Genomic DNA, 22,136 nt, shown 5'->3' on the forward strand with positions numbered 1-22,136 from the left:
TGTGGTCAAATCATAGTTAGAACTCCATCAAGCTAAATTTTGAATATTCCATACTAGGAAATCCTGAAGAATCCAGCATGGACGGAGGCTTGAAAGACAATGACGGAATCATAATAGTTCTAGCATATGCTGGCCCAATCAGCATGTCTGATCAGTGAGAGCTGATGATTATCCTATGGCCTTGCCCAAGGATTCTGATCATCATTATCTATGGTCATCAGAGAACAACAATCAAGGACAACTCTCAGCTTATGATATGATGGATGAGCTGAGATATTACCCCTCCTGACCTTACCCATGGACTCAGATCATCAAATATCTATGGCCACTAGAGAAAAATAATACTTGAAAGAAGAACTGTTTACTGTATTACAGGCTTGAAGAGAAGAAAAGAGAGAGAGAGAGAGAGAGAGAGAGAGAGAGAGAGAGAGAAGAGAGGAGAAAAGAAAGAAGGGGTTCAGTGGTGAATGATCTGCTGCCCCATACACTCCTTTACTTATAGCTTTTAGGATCCTTAGAGGAATAGGAAGGCATACTTCTATTTGCCTTTTGTGACTGCTTTGGTGAAGAGATCAGCTAACTGCATGTCTAAGGCAATGTAAGGAAGGCATACTTCTTGAGATGCGACTCGCTCTCGGATAAAATGTCTGTTAACCTCGATATGCTTAGTCCTATCATGCTATATTGGGTTGTGGGCAATATTCATTGCAGCTTGATTATCACAATACAGAATCAGAGGCTTCTCATAATCAACCTCTAACTCATAAAGCAAGGATCTCAGCCATAACACTTCTACAACACCATTGGCCATGGATCTGTATTTCGCTTCTGCATTGGAGAGAGCAATAACATTTTGTTTCATGCTTCTCCAGGAAACAAGATTTCCCCCCACAAATGCACAATATCCAGAGGTGGACCTCCTATCATCAACACATCTAGCTTAGTCCGCATCTGTATACACTTCTATTTTCATATGACCATTATTCTTGAAGAGTATACCTCTCCCTGGACATCTCTTTAAGTAGGCAAGGATCCTTTCTACAGCAAGGAGATGGGTGGTCCTAGGAGAATGCATGCATTGACTGACAACACTGATAGCATAAGAAATATCTGGTCAGGTTAGACAGAGATAAAGAAGTTTCCCAACCAGCCTTTGATACATAGCCCTGTCCTCGAGGAGTTCTCCACTTTCTGCACTTATCTTATGGTTAGGCTCAATGGGAGTATCAGCAGGTTTCACTCCTAACTTGCCAGTTTCTTCCAATAAGTCCAGAACATACTTCCTTGGAGGGTTCCTTCACATCCCCTAGCATAAGTAGGGTCCTCCTTGGAGGGTTCCTTCACATCCCCTAGCAAGAAGTTCAATTTTCCTATACCCCCAATAGCCATCATGGCTGATTGGGCCCATTCCAAGTAGATTGATCCATCAAACTTAACAGTTGTAATATGAAAGGTGTTTTCAGTCATGTTACCTGAACCACTAGTCCCAAAAGCACCTTCCCCTTGGTTCTTGTATTCCATTCTAAGTTAAGATGAGGCTTTAAACTACTGTGACAAGAAAAAAACTGTATTTCAAGGCTGATAACAGCCGACCTAGGACAATGATTTTGTAGTTAGATAACAGTCAACTATTGTCTTGGGATTGATATCAATCCTGGACTGATTGATATCAATCTTGAGGTTTTCTATTCGTACCTCTCCGAATGAATAACAAAGTCCTTCTAAGTATCAATCTCAAGAAAAGGCACTTACTTTATGAAGAAAAAAGCCCAGAAAACTGATTGCTACCTTCAGTCTTTAGACTTGATCAATCAATTACTGTCAGCACCTTGAATCTTGATCAAAGAACCAAGAAAAAAAAACTGATCAACACCTCCAATCTTGATCAAGAATCGATCTTGATCACTCAATTCCTGCCTGATTCTTCCTGATTACAAGAAGCTCTCTCCAATCTTAGGACAGCTGCTAAAGCCTTCTTGCAACCTCCAAGAATCAATCAAAATGAGGATCTTTCTGAACTTTCAGCCCTAAACAATTCTCATGTGGTCGGCAGAATTAAATCCACATGAGAACCCTAGACCTAAGGCTCTGATACCAACTTGAAAGAAGAAGAAAAACTGTTTATTGTATTACAGGTTTGAAGAGAAGAAAAGAGAGAAAGAGAGAGAGAGAGAGAAAGAGTGAAGAGAGGAGAAAAGAAAGAAGGGGTTCAGTGGTGAATGATCTGCTGCCCCATACACTCCTTTATTTATAGCTTTTAGGATCCTTACAAGAATAGGAAATAAACAAAAAATAGAAACAATAAGGCCAGCCAGCCCAACTTAACAGAAATTAGAAACTTCTAATAACAGAAATTAAAAACTAAAGAAATTAGAAACTACTAAAAAGAAATTAGAACTACTAATAAAAGAAATTAGAAACAACTAGGTGTGGGTATGAAACCACAGACACTAGAGCCTAAGTGTGGGTATGGAACCCCTCACTCGTGGCTAACCAACTATTTCTTCAATAATCAAGGAAGATTGTCAGCTTGATAGGGCAGATGATGGATATATCAAGGAGACCTTGGTACCTTTTCTATTAGAAAAGATAGATGAGTACTTTGACATCTAGGGTAGGCCCTTCATTCCATTGGATTCTTAGATTGACCAGTTCAACAGTCTATAGCATTGTGAGAGAATGGCTATCGAGGAGTGAGAGTTATTCTGAGTATTATCATTACCAAGTTGGGGTTTCTTTTTCTTTTTTGCACGCTCTGAATGAAGAATGCCTATGGACTACGATAGATACTTGTGCAAGGGCTCCATATATAGCCACTTTACCAGATACTTCAATCTTTAGTTTAAGTTTTGTATCTAAAACACTGTCCAACCATGTCCTTTATGTATCTGGATAACAAAGTGTTGGTTCGGCAGTCTTAATTTGTATGTTTATCTTTGTTGGGTCTTAAGTCATTAGTTATTGAGCCTTAGTTACTGGGCCTAATCTTATTTAGTGTTTATTTTGACTAGGTGTCCCATCACTAATCAGGGGCATTCTGGTCTATTTATGTAACATTATGTAATGTTCTTATATATAATAGATTAGGGCTGGCTGAGAACATTCTGCCGCCCATCTCATATCTTCTTCTTCTTCTCCTCTCATTCGACAGCTCTATTTCAGCAAACATGGTATCAGAGCACTAATCTTTCGACTGGTTACAGCAGCCGCCTCTTCTTCTACTCGCAGTTAACTCTCTCACTTCTTTTTTTTCTTTTTGGTTGCTGCAAAGAAACCCTAGGGTTGGTCGTAGAACACAGCTGGACCTTCATCTAGGGTTTCCCTTGGTTGTAGGGCCCAAGGGGAGTTAGACCCAGAGGCTGATGCCCTAATAGACGCAGTACAGCAGACTATAGCCATTCGGCTAAGATAGATCTGTGTAGAACAGATCTAGGCGGAAGGACTAATCTCAGCAGTCCTAGAACTGTTCGTGGGTGAGGTTATAACCTGCGATAGCAGTGCTTAGCACACAGTAGAAGCCAACACAGCAAGTTGCAGGCTGCGGAAGCAGTGATTAGAACACAACAGAAGGTAGCACAACAGATTATAATCTGTGACAGCAGCAATTAGGGCACAGTGTGCAGTGTAGTACTCGGTGTTTCAGCTCTGTGTCGGGGTCTCAGGACTGAGTTTACAGTGCAGAAAATTCCATAAGTGTGAATCAGTTCCACTATATATTGTGTTTACAGTCTTGAGATTTACGAGTAAGAGAAGATGTCTTCCATATCCGGGGAAGTGTCTTCTAGAGATGTTAGGGCTTGTGGGAGGTCTACTAATTTGGAGAATCCAAATCTGCACAGCCTACAGATCACAAGTGTGTTGTTGGATGAGTACAACTTCAAAGAATGGTCTGTCTCAGCCATGCTTTTCATCACATCCCGGGAACTCACTAGTTACTTGGATGGGCAGAAGAAGGAACCCGAAGTGGGGAGTGCTGAATATGCAGCTTGGCGCAAGGAGAATGCTACAGTTATGTCCTAGCTACTTGCCTCAATGACTCCAAGAGTAGCTAGGACTGTTCAACATTTCTCCACGGCTGCCAAGATATGGGAAAAAGTTTCTAAAACCTATGGGCAGAAAAAGAATAATGCCAGAATTTACAGACTGAATCAAGACATTGCTGCCTTGAGGCAAGGAGATATGAGTGTTGCAACATATTTTGCTACACTAGAAGGACTATGGGAAGAGTTAGATCACCACCTTATTATTGATTGGGAGAATGCCAGAGACAAGGAAAAGCATGACAAACAAGTTGAAGAGGGTAGAGCATTTAAATTTCTGGCTGGCCTCGATCCTATATATAAGAGCATAAGGTCCCAAATTCTGGGAAGGGATGAAATGCCAAACTTACATCATGTTTACTACCTTGTGAGGAATGAAGAGGTGAGAAGAAAAGAGATGCAGGTTGATACTCAAACTAAACTAGCTGAACAGTCTGTGGAACATTCGGCCTACTCATTGTGTCTTTCAGGACAGATTGACGAAGAGAACGATTGGGAGTGGTCATGAGTGTGGAGGTCTCTACTACCTTGACGCAGACATCAGTTCGGCCTTACAAACATCTGCTACTAGTAGTCAGTCCAATGTGGAGTCAATAGCTAGGTTACATCTGTGGCATGCTAGGCTAGGTCATTTACCGTTTTCATCATTGGAAGTGTTGTTTCCAGAATTATTCAAAAGTGTTTCAAGTCAAGAGTTAGTTTGTGAAGTCTGTCAACAATCAAAGCAATGTAGAACTGTTTATTCAACTTCGAGTAATGAAATTCAAACTTCTTTTGACTTAGTCCACTCTGATGTTTGGGGCCCCTCTCCCATTATTTCTGTTGATGGCTTTCGGTACTTTATCAGTTTTATTGATCACTATTCTCGATGCACATGGATCTACTTATTAAAAGCACGAGAAGAAGTGTTGCGGGTAACCATGACATTTTGCAAAATGATAGAAACACAATTTGGCACGAAGATCAAACAATTCAGGTCAGATAATGCTGCAGAATACTTTGAAAGGTCCTTGAATCTGTTTATGGAGGATGCTGGAATGATTCATCAGTCATCTTGTGCAAGTACCCCCCAACAGAATGGGGTTGCTGAGCGCAAGAATAGGCACCTATTGGAGACTGCTCAAGCCTTACTATTTCAGCACAAAGTTCCAAAAAACTATTGGTCTCAAGCAATCCTTACTGCATCATATCTGATAAATCGAATGCCATCCAAGGTATTGGGGATGAAAACTCGTTTCTCTGTTCTTTGCCCTCATCTTCCTGACTTTTCTCTTCCACCGAGAGTCTTTGGTTGTGTATGCTTTATACATGTCAAGGATCCAAAGAAGACCAAATTGGATCCTAGGGCTACAAAGGGAATCTTTTTGGGGTACTCCCCTACTCAGAAGGGATACAAGTGTTATGATCCAGTCACCAAGAAAAAATATGTCACAAAGGATGTGGTATTCTTTGAGTCTCAATCCTATTTTCATTCTTCCCAGAATCCTCTTCAGGGGGAGACTAGTGGGATGGAAGAGGATTCTTCTGTTCCCCCATTCTTTGTGCCTCTCTCTAACTCAGGCCTTCCATCTTCTCCTCCTGATCCACCTAGTTGTGGTATCCCGGGTGAATCTAGTGAGGCTCCCATTGTACCAGCTACTACTAGTGATGTTGCAAATATTACTGAAGACTCCAGCAGGCTGCAAAGAGATATCAGAATCACCTACAACAGAAGGAAGAAGGGCCCTCTAACTCATGACAGCAACCAATTGGACTCGAATCAACCTGTCTCAGAAACTCAAGGTAATCCTATCAGTTTCTCTGACTTGGATCTTCCTATTGCCCTTCGAAAGTCTACTCGTTCTTGTACTATTAGACACCCCATTGCTGATTTTGTGTCTTACTCACATTTGTCTCCTCGTTATTGTTCTTTTGTGTCTGCTCTCTCTTCTGTGCATGTTCCTACCAGGTATTCTGAGGCAGTATCTGACCCAAAATGGAAATAGGCTATGGACGAAGAAATGAAGGCCTTAATGAAAGCAGGGACTTGGGAATTAGTGGATCTACCAGAAGGGAAAGGCACTGTTGGAGGCAAGTGGGTGTTCACTGTGAAGCATAGGGAGGACGGGTCCATTGAAAGGTACAAGGCTAGACTGGTAGCAAAAGGGTTTACTCAAAAAGAAGGGATTGACTACAAAGAAACCTTTGCTTCGGTGGCAAAACTCAACACAATCCGAGTTCTATTATCATTAGCTGCAAATTTCTCATGGGAGCTACATCAGTTGGACGTGAAGAATGCTTTCTTGAATGGCGACCTGCATGAAGAGGTGTTCATGGATCCTCCACCAGGTTATGGGTTTGGCAAGAAGGTATGTAGACTGAGAAAAGCCCTATACGGCCTTAAGCAGTCCCCTCGAGCTTGGTTTGAGAAGCTATGTGGGGCCATGAAGAAAGGGGGTTACACTCAAAGTGGGGCAAATCATACCCTATTCATAAGGAAGAGAAATGGCAAACTTACAGCACTTATTGTCTATGTGGATGATATGGTAATTACAGGGGATGATCAGGAAGAGATTAAAAGACTAAAGGAGGTCTTGGCTGCTGAATTTGAGATCAAAGACCTGGCCCAACTGAGATACTTTCTTGGGATTGAAGTTGCAAGATCCAAAGAGGGGGTGTAGGCCAGCAGATACTCCAATAGAAAAGAATCATGGTCTATAGGAGTCAGTAGGAGAGGACTACCTTGATAAGGAAAGATACCAAAAGCTGGTGGGGAAGTTGATTTACATGTCCCTCACTCGCCCTGACATTGCTTATGCTGTACATGTTGTCAGTCAGTTCATGCACACTCCTAAAATCCCTCGCATGAAAACTGTGGAAAGTATCCTCAGATATTTGAAGTCTTGCCCGGGGAAAGGGATTTTGTTCAGGAAAAACAGTAAAATTGAAGTTGAAGGATATACTGATGCAGATTGGGCTGACTCTGTTGGGGACAGGAAGTCTACTTCTGGGTACTGCACCTTTGTTGGAGGAAATTTAGTTACATGGAGGAGTAAAAAACAGAATGTGGTTGCTAGATCTAGTGCAGAGGCCGAATATCGAGCTATGGCTCATGGTGTTGCTGAACTTTTATGGCTTAAGATCCTGCTTGGTGAACTTGGAATAAAGATTGAGTGTCCTCTCAGGTTGTACTGTGACAACAAGGCTGCCATCAACATTGCAAATAACCCAGTGCAACATGATAGAACGAAACATATTGAGATAGACCGTCACTTTGTCAGAGAAAGAATTGTCTCAGGAGAACTCTGCATCCCTTATACTCCCTCCGAGATGTAGATTGCAGATGTTCTGACTAAAGGGCTAGCTACAGTGAAATTCGTGGACTTACTTGGCAAGCTAAACATGATTGACATCCATGCTTAGCTTGAGGGGGAGTGTTGGTTCGGCAGTCTTAATTTGTATGTTTATCTTTGTTGGGTCTTAAGTCATTAGTTATTGGGCCTTAGTTACTGGACCTAATCTTATTTAGTGTTTATTTTGACTAGGTGTCCCATCACTAATCAGGGGCATTCTGGTCTATTTATGTAACATTATGTAATGTTCTTATATATAATAGATTAGGGCTGGCTGAGAACATTCTGCCGCCCATCTCATATCTTCTTCTTCTTCTTCTTCTCCTCTCATTCGACAGCTCTATTTCAGCAAACACAAAGCTTTTGCTTTATTAATGGATGCTGATTTAGGTTAGAAATGGGTTCAGAATATTCAGAGCATTAAAACAACCAGGGAATAAGGGCTTAACCCAGTCTAATCATCATCATAATATCTAAGCCTTATCCCAACTATATGGAGCCAGCTACATGAATCCTGTTTTTCCATTCCATTCTGTTTAGTGCCAAATCCATTGTTAAATTATTAGAGTTTAAATCACTTCTTACGACTTCAACCCTTTTTGGTCTGCCCCTAGCCCTTCCAGCCTTCAACTTGCAACAGATCTGTTAGAGTCGACTAAAGAGGGGTATTTTGGTCTTTTCCCCTAAGTAAGGTGTTAGCTGTATGTCTCCTCATATGCAGGGTATTTCAATCTTTGTAATTTTATTTTTGTAATGTTTAAGCATATGGTCAACTGGGTTAGACGAACAGTCTTCTCAGTTCGACACTATTCTTCCTCTTCTCCCTCTTCTCTTCTTTCTTTCCCTTTTTCACAGTTCGGCTGAACAGCACAAACATGGTATCAGAGCGCCATTGACAGCAGTCGATTACAGCTTCCTCAGCTAACATTTCTCAGTTCTTTTTGTTCGTTTTTTCTGGTGCGAGAAATCTGGGGTAGAAGACTGCGGCACAACCCAGATTCCTACAGCAACCTCTAGGGTTTCAGAGGCTTGACTTCTGGTGACAATGAAAGAGTACAGCAGTCGAGTGAACAGGAAAAAAAGGGTTTTTTTTCGTGTGGACTGCTGCCACCATGTGTGTGACAGCTGTGGTGGTCGAGTAGGTGCAGTTGTGGTGGTTTGAACCCTTTAATGAGCAGTTTCAAGAGGGATTCTTTGTGGTTTTAAATCTGCATGTTAGCAGTACAGTGGTGTTTGAAGTGGCCAAATGTATGCTAAGGCAAGTACGTGGTGATTGCAAGTGTGTTTGTGTGGTAGCTGACGAACTGTAGTGCAGTGGTTGGAACTGTTTTTTGTGTGTGACGGGCAGAACCGACTTTGTAGACTGAAATGGCTTCGATGGGTGATGTGAGTGGTGACCAGAAATCGAGTGTCTAGATGGCCTAGATGGCCTCCATCAAACTTAATGGTAAAACTATGTTCCGTGGGCCAAGTCGGTGGAGGTGTTTCTGAAGGCTAGAAAGAAGAAAGAGGATGCTCAAATTATGACATGGTTGTGGAACAGTATGTAGCCTAGAATCAGTGTTAATTTCGTGCTTTTAAATATAGCAAGGGATATATGGGAACATGCCAAGAAACTCTATTTTGGACAAGACAACACCACAAGGGTTTATCAGCTTTATCAGGTATACTTTAGTTTGCAGCAGGGAAATCAGACTCTTGAAGAATATTACACCAGTATGAAGAATCTTCGGAATGAACTTAATGTCTATCATCCCTTGACTCCGGACGTCAAAGTTCAGCAGCAGCAAAGAGAACAGCTAGATGTTACTCGGTTCTTGGTGGGACCGAAAGCAGAATATGAACCTGTCAGAGCATAGATATTGGATGGGTCTGCTCACCCTACTCTAGAATAAGTGTTTGACCGTCTCCGTAGGATATCTCTCACCCCCACAGAGTGTAACATACCTTCCGACAGATCAGCACTTGTTGGCACTCAAGGTGGCTCTTATGGACACAGAGGAGGTGGTCGTACAGTTAAGGGAGGCCGTGGTAACCCTATGGGTGGTCGTGGTAGTGGAGGAGGTCGTGATTCAGAGGGAGGCCATGGCAGAGGAAGAGGGAGCACTACTAGAAAATGCACACATTGTGGGAGAGAAGGACACACAGTTAACTTCTGCTATGATTTGCATGGCCCACCATCAACATGGGCTAATGATGCAGCTATTGGTGGTAGTGAAGTCAGTGATATTCAACCAGTTGATCCAGGCTACCTCACATCAGAATACCAGTTGTTGGTGGTAGTGAAGGAGATGATGAGTATTCCAAGAGAGGAGTATGAGAGATTTCTTCAGACCACCTCACATCAGAATACTGCCAGCCTTGCTCATTCAAGTATAGCTTGCCTAGCATCCAAACCTTCACCTTGGATAATTGACTTTGCAACCTCTAATCACATGACCGGGACTCCAGGTGTGTTTTCCTTTTCTCCAACCATTACATCAAATAATGTTATCCTTGCCAATGGATCTACTTCCCCCATCTATGGTGTTGGTAATGTTAACACAACATCTCTTTCTTTGACTTCTGTTTTATACGTTCCCAAGTTTCCTTTCAATCTTATGTTTGTTAGTAAACTAACCAAATCCCTCAATTGTTCTATCACATTTTACCCTTCCTCTTGTGTTTTTCAGGATCTAACGACAGGGAAGAAGATTAGAGGAGGGCATGAAACTGGCGGATTGTATTATCTTGACGATGGTGGATCTATGATTGCACTTCAAACCTCTTTGACTCCTCTTCAGTGGCATTGTAGACTCAGCCATCCATCTCTTAAAGCTCTCAAGCTTCTTGTTCCGTCATTGAGTCGTCTGTCATCTTTATAGTGTAAGTTGTGTCAGTATGGGAAACACCATCAGGTTTCCTTCAGTCTTAGAGTTGATAGTCGTATGTTGAGTCCTTTTGATTTAGTTCATTCAAATGTTCGGGGTCCAATCAGAATTGAGTCTTATAATGGTTACAAGTATTTTGTTATCTTTGTTGATGGTTGTTCAAGAATGACATGGCTTTATTTAATGAAAGAAAGAAGTGAATTATTTTTCATTTTCCAAAAGTTTCATGCTGAAGTGCATACACAACTTGATGTTTCACTTAAAATTCTTCGTTTCGACAATGGTAGAGAGTATTTTCTTCATTCCAGCAATACTTGGAACAACATAGTATTATTCATCAGACATCTTGTGCTCACACCCCTCAGCAAAATGGGGTGGCTGAGAGGAAGAACCGACATCTACTTGAAACAGCTTGGTCTCTCCTTCATCATATAAATGTTCCTAAATGTTTCTGGAGTGATGCAGTCTTGACTGCTTGTTTTCTCATTAATCACATGCCCTCATTTATTTTGGATGGTCGTTCTCCGTTCTCTATCTTATTTCCCACTTTGTCTCCATATCCTCTGACTCTTAGGATCTTTAGGTGTGTGTGCTTTGTTCAGAATCTTGGTCCTGGGCTAGACAAGTTGGATGCTCGTTCCATTAAATGTATCTTCCTTGGCTACTCCAAGACCCAAAAAGGGTATAAATGCTACAACCCCATTACTCGAAAATCCTTTGTGTGTCCTGATGTTACATTTTTTGAATCGGTTCCATACTTCTCTCCCTCTGATATCCCTTCTCCTACAGAGGTTCCTCTTCCTCTTCTGGTTGATAATTCTATCCCGGTGGTTCCCATTATGCCTAAGTCTACACCTTCCCCAATGCAAGAGAGTACTGAAAGACCACCAATTCATCAAGTGTAGAGGCCAGCACCTCCACCACCTTCTACTCCGGTGGCTTTTCCAACTCTTTCCATAACTGAATTGCCTTATGATCTTGACCTTCCTATTGTTAGACAGTTTTGTATGCCCTTAGCTTCAATCAGAATGATGTACTTTATGAGTTTATTGTAAATGAATAAAGATACATATTTGATTCATGTTCCCTTGGTATGTTTCTATGTAATACCCTTAAACTGGACACTTAATGAGACTCGCGTTAGTTTAGAATGTTCACAGCCAGTGGGTCGGTCTGGGGAGACCTATCCTGACAAGGCTGACACTGTGGTGCCACCAAGTCGGTTGGGGTGGCCTGTCTCAACTGCCAGGGTGAGACCCTAGAAACATACAGTGTAGGATTAATTGAATCTTTGAACTGGACCAGATTTCCAGTATTGCCCTGGACCTTGGAGATTGATGGGCAAAACTGGAAAGTTATACCCGACCCCTAGACTCGATTATGATACTACACTAGGTGTCGGATTGGGCTATCTTTGATGTACCAATCAGTGAGATCCTTAGCGGGGGTCAAAACCTGGGTATGTTGGGACAGTCCGAGAATTCATCTGAGTGGGTGATCATGGTGACAGGATCAGCCCCTTTGTCGGACAAAGGTAATGATCGGGGATGCACTCTCTCTGATGGAAACCAAGACTGCCGGCAGCCGATTTCAACCGTTGAGATTTGTTTTGCAAAATATATTTTATATAAAATATAAAAGTATATATGGTTTCCAAAATGTTTGCAAGAAGGTTTTAATTCCCGGGATCCATATGAGTGGAGAGTGCAACACTGTTCCTTGCAGCCGAGGGAGAGGTCCTCTCTTGTCGGGCAGTGTATGATCATTATGGGCTGAGAGGTTAAGTGTAAAACCATTGAGGATAACACCTGATGGGCTAATCTTGCATCTGCCCACAGTCCCTGGGTGTTACAAGGTGGCTTGGCCCAGGGACCACTTAGTGTTGGGCCCATAGAGCCCATTTGATGGGTTTCAGGGGGTACACTGTCTTCAGCAGTGCATTCGGCCAGGCCTTGTAACAAAGGCTGGGCTGAACCCATGTGGCTGATGTGTAGATCAATGCTTGGGTCCCACGCCATACAAGGAAGCCCAACTGGGCAGCAATTTGGAAGGTTTTTGAGTACATAACCTTAAATGGGCCTTAAGCCCATTTCGAACTGGGCTGATTTGATCAGTCATCTAAAGGGGGCGAATTCTGAAGTGGGTCAGCTAAAAGGATTGGGCTTAGACCCTATCCACTCAGAGAGTCCAAGATCTAAATAAGATTTAGATCTGGAAACCTCCTAATTAGATTAGGAGACAGCTGATCTGATCTGCAGATAAGATAAGGATTATCCCTTATCACTAAGGGACTTCTAACCCAAATATGATTTGGATTAGCAACTCCTAATCTGATTAGGAGCTGATCCCTTTAAGATTATAAAAGGGGAAGGGGACGGCAGCCTTGAAAAACACAATAACATCAATAGCATTCTTCTCTTTGAGAAAGAGAGATTAAGAGATTTCCTGCATACTGCGAATTCTCTTCTGCCGCCACCTTCCTGCCATTGCCATTCCTTCAGTTCGATCTCCAGTTCTTGGGAGCAATCAAGATTGGATCTTGATTTCAATCTTTTGGGAAAAGATTGATTGGAGCTGTATTCACAAGCCGTCCAGTTGATTCTTGCGAAGGGTCAAGTTCTTTTGAAGAACATTGCTGATTCTGCTCCATCCTTCACTGCGCCATCTTCACTGGGAGCAGATTTTGGATCCTTCCTTGGGCGTGAACACCTCCATTGGGAGATAGTATTTCTCCGTATCAGGTATAATCCTCTCCCACTCCTTTTGGTTCAGATCTGGTTCAGTTTATGGTTCAAGATTGATCCTTGAAAATATGATTTTCTAAATAGGGAATACGATTCCCAGTTGAAGGGAGAGATAAAATTTTTGAAATTCGCCCCTTATTCCGCAATCTTTGGGCGTCCATAGGATGGATCTCTCATCCCTTCACCTATTGCGGTGCGGAAAGGTAAACGTAGTTGCACGCTACATCCTATATCCAATTATGTTTTTGTATCATACCTTTTTGCTTCCCATCATGAGTTTATTACCATGTTGTCCTCTATATCCACACCATTATCCACACCTAAGGATGTTCAGGAGACTCTTACTTCACCAGGGTGGCGAAAAGCTATGGAAGAAGAACTCTCTGCTCTTCATCACAATCATCCATGGGAACTTATCAATCTTCCCCCAGGAAAACATGTTGCTGGTTGTAAGTGGGTGTATATTGTTAAGTGTCCACCAGATGGGAGAGTGGAACGACTGAAAGCCCGTTTAATTGCAAAAGGGTACTCTCAACTTTATGGTGTAGACTATGTCGAAACCTTTTCTCCAATTGCAAAGACTGGCTCAATACGTGTGTTGATTTCCTTAGCTGCACTGCATGATTGGCCTTTCTTTCAGTTTGATATTAAAAATGCCTTTCTCCATGGTGATCTTCTAGAGGAAATGTACATGGAGCAACCACCAGGGTTTGTTGCTCAGGGGGAGGATGGTAAGGTGTGTAAGATCAAGAAGGTGATCTATGGGCTCAAATAGTCTCCCCGTGCTAGATTTGGCAAATTCAATGAAGTGGTGAAGGAGTTTGGAATGAGACAATGTCAAGTTGACCATTCAGTTTTAGCTATGACTCGGTGGCCGGGAAGATCTTGTTAGTAGGTATGTGGATGACAAAGTCATAACTAGCAGTGATAGAGTTGGGATTGATATATTGAAGACATTCCTACAAAATCACTTTCAAACAAAAGATCTTGGAAAGTTGAAGTATTTTCTGGGTATAGAAGTTGCTAGATCAAGGAAGGCATCAACCTCTATCAGCGGAAATATGTTCTTGACCTGTTGGAAGAAATTGGCTTGCTAGGTGCTAAACCAGCTGAAACTCCCATGGAACTAAATGTGAAGTTGGGAAGTGACACGGGTGAATTGTTTGATAATCCTGGAAGGTATAGAAGGCTAGTGGGAAAACTGAATTATCTAACTATCACTAGGCCCAACATCTCTTTTGTTGTTAGTGTGGTAAGCCTGTTTATGCAGAAACCTCGAGTGCCTCACTGGGATGCAGTTCTTAGAATTATGCAGTATTTGAAGGGGGCCCTAGGTCATGGGTTACTATACAGCCAGGAGGTGATCTTGAAGTAGTTGGATACACCAACGCAGATTGGGCTGGCTCTGTATTAGACAAGAGATCCACTACAGGTTATTGCACCTTTCTGGGAGGAAATCTAGTGACATGGAAGAGCAAGAAGCAGGTTATTGTAGCAAGAAGCAGTGCAGAAGCAGAATACAGGGCCATGGCACATACTACATGTGAACTAGTATGGTTGAAGAATCTACTGTAGGAAATCGGGTTTTCAATAAGCAAACTCATGAAGCTACATTGTGACAACCAGGCTGCAATTCACATCTCATCCAACCCAGTTTTTCATGAGAGAACTAAACACATAGAGGTAGATTGCCACTTTGTAAGGGAAAAGGTCATCAATGGTGAGATAAGTACTGAACATGTGAGAACAGGTGATCAATGGGCAGATTTGTTCACAAAAGGGTTGAGTTCGGGAAGAGTGAGCTATATATGTAACAAGCTGGGATTATATGATATATACTCTCCAGCTTAAGGGGGAGTGTTAGAGTCGACTAAAGAGGGGTATTTTGGTCTTTTCCCCTAAGTAAGGTGTTAGTTGTATATCTCCTCATATGCAGGGGCATTTCAGTCTATGTAATTTTATTTTTGTAATGTTTAAGCATATGGTCGACTGGGTTAGACGAACAGTCTTCTCAATTCGACACTGTTCCTCTTCTTCTTCTCTTCTTTCTTTCCCTTTTCTCAGTTCGGCTGAACAGCACAAACAAGATCTTTAAAGGTGCTGTAGATGATCAACTGTCAACAGATATTACAGGTGCTGTAGATGGTCTCCTATGTTAAGATCAAACCATCTTACAGGTCCCTACTTATTGACAGTACAATACCCAATCAGGCCAGTTACACATGCCTACTGACATGGATATACCCTGAAACAGGGTGGACCTGCATAATAAGTAAAAAAAATGAAAGAACTACCTAGGAATATGCATCTAGGGATTCTCTAGGAGTCAGCATCTAGAGATGCCATTAGAAATCAGCACCTAATAGCTTCTTAAAAGAATCAATGACATCAAAAAAATTAATCACTGGCCAAGTCAACCCTTTGATAAGACTAACTGTTATCTTTGAAGTAGAAAAAGTTTGGAAGACCTGTTTTGATATAAAAACTATAAAAGAAAGAGAAGAAAAGTTTCTGCTGAGAAAGAAAGAGAAGAGAGATAGAAGAGAATGGGAGCCAAAATTAGGTCTGGCCACCCCTTTCATTAGATTATATTCACAAATAAAAGAGAGTACAAAGCAAGTATGCCCTTAGTAAGTTGGCTACTTGTAAGAACTGAATAAACATTCTTAACTTAAAAAAATAAACTAATGGGCCTAATGCCCAATAACTCCCTAACTATGCTATGTAAATAAAAAAAAAAATTAATATCAGCCCAAAACTCAACAATAACTAATCTTGGCTGCTCATTGCTAATTAATCTATATAGATGATTCACCATGATCAGAGAGAATTTTGAGTTGTATGATATGTTTGTTTTCCCATTTTCACATTCCATGACATGATGCTGTAATATCCAGATTAATTTTTTCTCATATTTTATCAATAGTTTTTTTTCTCACTAGTCAGTTAAAAGACTAGTGAGAAACTCTTTTCAGGATACAACCAGGAAGCTTCTCTCTTCAGATTGTAGGAGACCCAGCCAATGTGATTGGCAAGGCAGCCGGTAGAGGCACTTGGAGGTTCTCCCATTTGATTAATGAGACAAGGCATCTTGCAAGGTTCAACACGTAAGTTCTGAAATGAATATCAAGGGATTTAACTTTTCCAGGCTACCTACATTAGCTCTCTTCTCTTTGGATTGAAACAGAATCAGAAATTGGTATAAGCAAGGGGTTTGGAACAGACCCTTTGAGGCTCACTAATTTGTTTAACGAGGCAATGCATCTTTTAAGGTCCAGTACATATATTTTGAAATGAATATCAATAGAGTTAAAAGCTATAGCTGACAACTCTGGCAGGATCACAGGGAATCAAGAGATGTGTATGGTGAGTCCTAAATACCTCAGGAAGCTTGTACAGCTACAGACAAAAGTCGCCATTTTGACTTATATGCATCTCATATATTTTATACTAGTCAATACAACATTTTTTGTTGTTGGCATTCCAGGAAAAAGAAACATATGCTTACAAAATTCCACTCACACCCCTAAAAGACTGAATTGGTGGAAATTAGAGAGTAGAAAATAGCATAACTTTCTGAGAACTATTAAATAACACTTGCAGCTACAACTGACCATATAGCAGGACATGAATAAGTAGCACTTGAGAGATGTCATATAAGATAAAAAAGCATTTCAAATATATGAAAAACTAATCATTTAATAGTTGAATACCAAAACATTAAAGAGCTCAAGGCTTAAAATTTGTGAAAAGAGATGGTAGGTCAAAATTATACCTAACCTCAGAATAGGCATGGTTAAAGTAGTGAGAGATCTAAGTTGACATACCAGAATTAGCATGCTGTGGCACATTGTTCTCATGACTCTCACAAGGAGGTTCTCTAAATGAAATCCACAACCACAGTAAATATATTAGCCATGCCAGAGCCATAACCCAACCAGGTAAAGTATCCTCATTAAATGTGATATTGAAAATCTTAAAACTAGTTTGAAGTAATCCAGCAAGAGCAGGACCACATGCCATCCCAAGAGCACTTGCACTAACAAAACCTGCTGAAGCCTGCATACGTATTTTAAGTGGAACACAATCACTGATATAACGGCGGTTAACAGCTCTTGCAGACCCCAATCTGAAACATTGAAAAATATTGTCTTGTCAAGTCACAGGAAATGAAATAAACATTTACTTACCAAAAATGCTAGCATAAATTTGATGTAACTTGAAAGAGATCTGCTATTATATTAAAATTATTTATCATTACAAATTTTCACAGCCAATGAAATGCCAATTTACATAGAAACCATGATACATTATAGAATTTCAAATGCAGTATGTGATTACGGAGAAGAATGTCGTGATCAGGTAATCTTATACCATCTTAGCTACAGAACCTCAACCATGCAATAGAAAGTTTTTATCCTTTATTTCAATCACCTTCCAACCCTGGTTCTGTTAGTAGAAAACTGATAAGGAAAATCCTACAAGATGCTAATCTAAGCAATCCTAAGTTCTGAACTAAGGTGTCGTTGGGCATTGTGGTGAAGTCCTTATTGTGCTTATTAATGCTATCTGTTGAGTTATTGGGCTGGTTTTATTTATTTTTATTTAAAACTTAGTTAGGAAGTTATTGGGCCTTAGGCCCATTAGTTTATGTTAAGTTAAATGCGTTCTTTAGCTTCTTAAAGTAGCCAACTTACTAAGGGCATACTTTGTACACTCTTTTTTATGAGTATATAATTAAAAGGAAAGGGGCAGCCAGATCTGATTCATTGGCTTCCTCTCATTCTCTTCTATTTCTTCTTCGTTTCTTCTCTAGCAGAAACTTTTCCCTTCTTTTTTCTTTTCCCAAAGTTTATATCAAAACTTTTCTACTTGGTATTGACTCCTCAAAGACTCCAGGTTCGATTGACACTGATCCAAGTATGCCCCTTGCTTCCTCTGATGGTTTAGTTCCTACTGATATTACTAACCCCATTGTAGATGACCTTGACCTTCCTACTGCACTCAGAAAAGGGAAGAGAAAGTGTACTGCTCATTATATCTCACACTATCTCTCCTACAGTGGACTATCTCCTTCCTACCAGGCCTTCCTTTCCTCCCTCGACTCCGTGTCCATACCCAAGGGTGTTAGTGAGACTCTCTCCAAACCTAAGTGGAAGACATCTATGCAGGAGGAAATGAAAGCTTTGGTTAAGAATCAGATGTGGGAGATTATGGATCTACCAGAAGGCAAGGAGACAGTTGGATGTAGATGGGTTTATACAGTGAAATACAAGGCAGATGAGAGTATAGAAAGGTATAAGGCAAGGCTGGTTGCACAAAGATATACTCAAACTTATGGCATAGATTACTTAGAAACTTTAGCACCAATGGCAAAGATGAGCTCAATCCGGATTCTTCTATCACTAGCAGCTACATACCCTTGACCATATTGTAGAAACCAGCTGGAAGATCCATATACACCTCTTTTTGTAAGTCCCCATTGAGAAAAGCATTCTTCACATCAAGTTGGAAGAGCATTGGTTGATTTTGGCTATACTCAAACCCAATTAGATCATACTCTGTTTGTGAAGAGGAGGGGGTCTCTGGTGTCAGTTTTGACAGTGTATGTGGATGACATTGTAGTTACAGGCAAGGTTCAAAGTACCGACAAGTATTGGCCCGTATCGGCCGATACGTATCGTGTCGGGACCCCTCCGATACACCCCTATAGTGGGTGAATCGGGGGTCTGACCAGTTCAAGGGGTGGAGGCAACCTACACCGGCCCCCTGAACCGGTTTCAGAAAAAATAAAAAAATAAAAATAAAAATAAAAAAAAAACAGTATTGATTCGCTCGATACGCCCATACCAGTATATCAGGCGTATCGATATTTTGAACCTTGGTTACAAGAAATGATCTGAGTGAGATTGATACGCTGAAGAAGAATCTGCACAAAGAGTTTGGAATTAAGGATCTTGGGGAGGTGAGATACTTTCTGGACATTGAGGTGGCAAGGTCAAAGCATGGAATCTTCATCTCACAGAGGAAGTATCTTCTAAATCTAATATAGGAGACAGGGAAACTTGGGGCAAAGGCAGCTAATACACCTATTGACCAGAACCACAGGATAAATGCTTCAGAAGGTGAACTAGTGAAGGATGTTGGGAGGTATCAGAGATTAGTAGGGCGGTTGCTATACTTATGTATAACACGACCAGACATCTCTTATGCAGTGAGTGTGGTAAGTCAATACATGCATGCCCCACGAGTTCAGCATTGGGAGGCTATTGATAGGATACTTTCTTATTTGAAGGGACACCTAGGTAGAGGCATATTGTTTGCTGACCATGGACAGTTGAAGCTAGAGGCTTACACAGATATTGATTGGGCAGGGTATCTACTATCTAGATGATACAAGATCTACATCAGGAGTTTGCACTCTTTTGGAGGTAATCTAGTTTCATGGAAGAGTAAGAAATAGACAGTTGTGGCAAGGTCAAGTGCAGAAGCTGAATACAGAGCCATGGCACATGGTGTTTCAGAGCTCCTCTGGATCCGTGCCTTGTTAGGGAAGATTGGAATTGAAGCAGAAGAACCTATGATGCTATACTGTGACAATCAAGTAGCAATTAACATCGCCCACAACCTAGTTCAGCATAATAGAATGAAGCACATTGAAGTAGACATACACTTTATAAGAGAAATGGTGACTTTAGGGGAAGTTTGTTTGCCATATGTTGCATTTGATTTGCAGCTTGTTGATGTTCTTACAAAAGGTTGCAAGAAACAAGTTGGAGCATGATCTACGCAAGTTGGGAATGTGTGACATTTATTCCCAACTTGAGGGGGAGTGTTGAGTTATTGAGCATTAAGTTATTGGACCGACTTTATTTATTTTTATTTACATAATTTAGTTAGGAAGTTATTGGGCCTTAGGCCCATTAGTTTATGTTGAGTTAAATGTGTTCTTTAGCTTCTTACAAGTACTAAGGGCATACTTGTACTAGTACCCTCTTTTCTGAGTATGAAATTAAAAGGAAAGGGGCGGCCAGATCTGATTCATTGGCTTCCTTTCATTCTCTTCTATTTCTTCTTCTTTTCTTCTCTAGCAGAAATTTTTTCTTTTTTCTTTTTCACAAAGTTTATATCAAAACTTTTATACTCTATCTCATTAATCTGTTTTTATTCTGATATGTAAAGTGTATTTGCCTCATCTTCCACTCTAGTATATTGATAATTACTACTTACAAAGGGGGAAATTGTACGCATCACTATGTTAGAACTTGCAACAGCAGGTCTAGTTGTCTGAAGTCACCCTTGACTGAGCAAAAAAGATGCTAAGCAATGGATAGAGATTGAAACAATGATATATCGAATTGATAAAATATCATTCCTGAACTGGTAACCCTAGGCAAATAAAACATAGTCCTCTTAGTGAGGGTGAGGCTGTCAGTGAAGTAGTGAGCGCAATACATTTCATATCAATCTGCTAGGTTGTAGCCACCATACAAGATATGACATGAAGAAAAGATTTCCATACAGAAAAACCGTAAAGAGACTAGGCAGAATGGGTCCTAATATCTTCTCTTGTAATATTTTTTCTATTTTCCTATTAGCTAATGGGCCTCTCTTAATGGGCCTGTTATTTCTTTTTGTTTGATCTCTTTATGTTACTGCCTAGCTGGCCGCCCACTTAAGGGCATACTTGTAATTATTTAAACATTAATTTTTAGTAAAAAGGATTAGAGAAGAGAGGGAAGGATAAATCGAACCATTCTTCTTCTTCCTCCTCTTTTCTCCATCTTCTTCTCTTGTACTGCTGCTCTTACTTTTCTTCCTCCTTTTTCTCTCTAATTTTTCAAGTTTACACCTATTTTTGAGGACTGATTTACATCTTGGTATCAGAGCAAGTTTCTTTCTTCCTTCTTTTCTTCTTCCTCTTTTCCCATACACCCTTCAATTAAGAGAGTGTATGAAGAGATAGGTTCTCTATAGCTCAGAGGATCTCTGGCCTAGTTGGTAGAGGGTTTGGAGAGTTTAAATCTGGTTGGATATTGCCAAGAAGTGGTGTTGTTCTGTTGCTGCCCAAAACCCTAGCCGACTAGAGATTTTCAAAGGTACAGGTAAAAGTGAAGCTTTAGGTGTGGCACTCTGTGCTTGGGAGGTGTCTTTTGACTCCTAAAAGAGGGCAGTTCAGGTTTGGAAGAGATTAGGAAGCTCTGGTAGGAGCAGTTGCATCTTCTCTCTTCCTCCCCAATAGCCGAACACAGTAAAACCCTAGTTTTCAAGCATCTGGGTTCTGGTTTGACTTCAAGTAAGTTTATATAGACCAAATTTCTGGTTCTTTGATTTTCGTTTAATTAATGGAGCCATACGGAAGTGAGTTCAAGCAAGTGCTGGTCTTCGGCCTCGGCTCGGTAGATTCTGTTTTGACTGGTGTGACCACAATCAAGCTAGATGGGACAAATTATCTTGCTTGGGCACAGTCTATAAGAATTTGTCTGTAGTAGAGGAAAACTCGGGTATCTCACAGGTAGTAAAGTGAAACCCGAAGAGACAAACCCTGAATTTGAGAAATGGATGCAGGAGAGCTATACAGTCATTGAATGGTTGGTCAACTCTATGCAACCTCATATAAGTCAGCATTATCTCTGGATGTCCTCGGCCAAGGAGATATGGGACAGTGTTACTGAGACCTATTCAAAGAAGTTGAATGTAGCCAGAGTCTACAAGTTGAAAAGTGACGTGAAGAACCTAAGACAGCAGGAGAAGAGTATAACAATCTACTATTCTATATTGAAACCCCTATGGCAAGAAATTGATGTTATGGAGACAGTTGTATGGGAGAGTAAGAATGATGCTAAAATGTATAGGAAGTTTGTGGAGAGAAATAGGGTGTTTGAATTTCTTACTGGACTCAACCCTGAGTTCGACATCATTAGGCAAAATATCCTGGCCAAAGATGAGGTTACTCTTTCCCAGGCATATGCTATGATAAGCAATGTGGTGAGTAGGCGGCAGGTTCAGTTATAGAGTCCACCTACAGAACACTTTGCACATGCTGGAATAAAGCTAAAGGGTTCTACTGAGAAAAAGGAGCAAATATGTGAATATTGCAAGAAACTGAGGCATACAAAGGACACTTGCTGGAAGCTTCATCCTGAGCTT

At 40.9% G+C, this 22,136-nt stretch overlaps 1 protein-coding gene across 5 annotated transcripts in view; it reads right to left on the bottom strand.

Moving 5' to 3' along the window:
- The window catches only part of LOC104612743 (SPX domain-containing membrane protein At4g22990-like), a 64,008-nt gene that overhangs the window by 14,202 nt on the left and 27,670 nt on the right, over window positions 1–22,136 (bottom strand). For all 5 annotated transcript variants that reach the window (XM_088890234.1, XM_088890235.1, XM_088890238.1 and 2 more), the window contains one exon: window positions 16,814–17,115. In XM_088890234.1, the coding sequence (XP_088746360.1) occupies window positions 16,814–17,115 (302 nt within the window). The remainder of the gene's footprint in view (window positions 1–16,813; window positions 17,116–22,136) is intronic.

This window comes from Nelumbo nucifera, chromosome 6 (assembly GCF_055504915.1).
Source record: "Nelumbo nucifera cultivar China Antique chromosome 6, China Antique-T2T, whole genome shotgun sequence".
Lineage (NCBI taxonomy): Eukaryota > Viridiplantae > Streptophyta > Magnoliopsida > Proteales > Nelumbonaceae > Nelumbo > Nelumbo nucifera.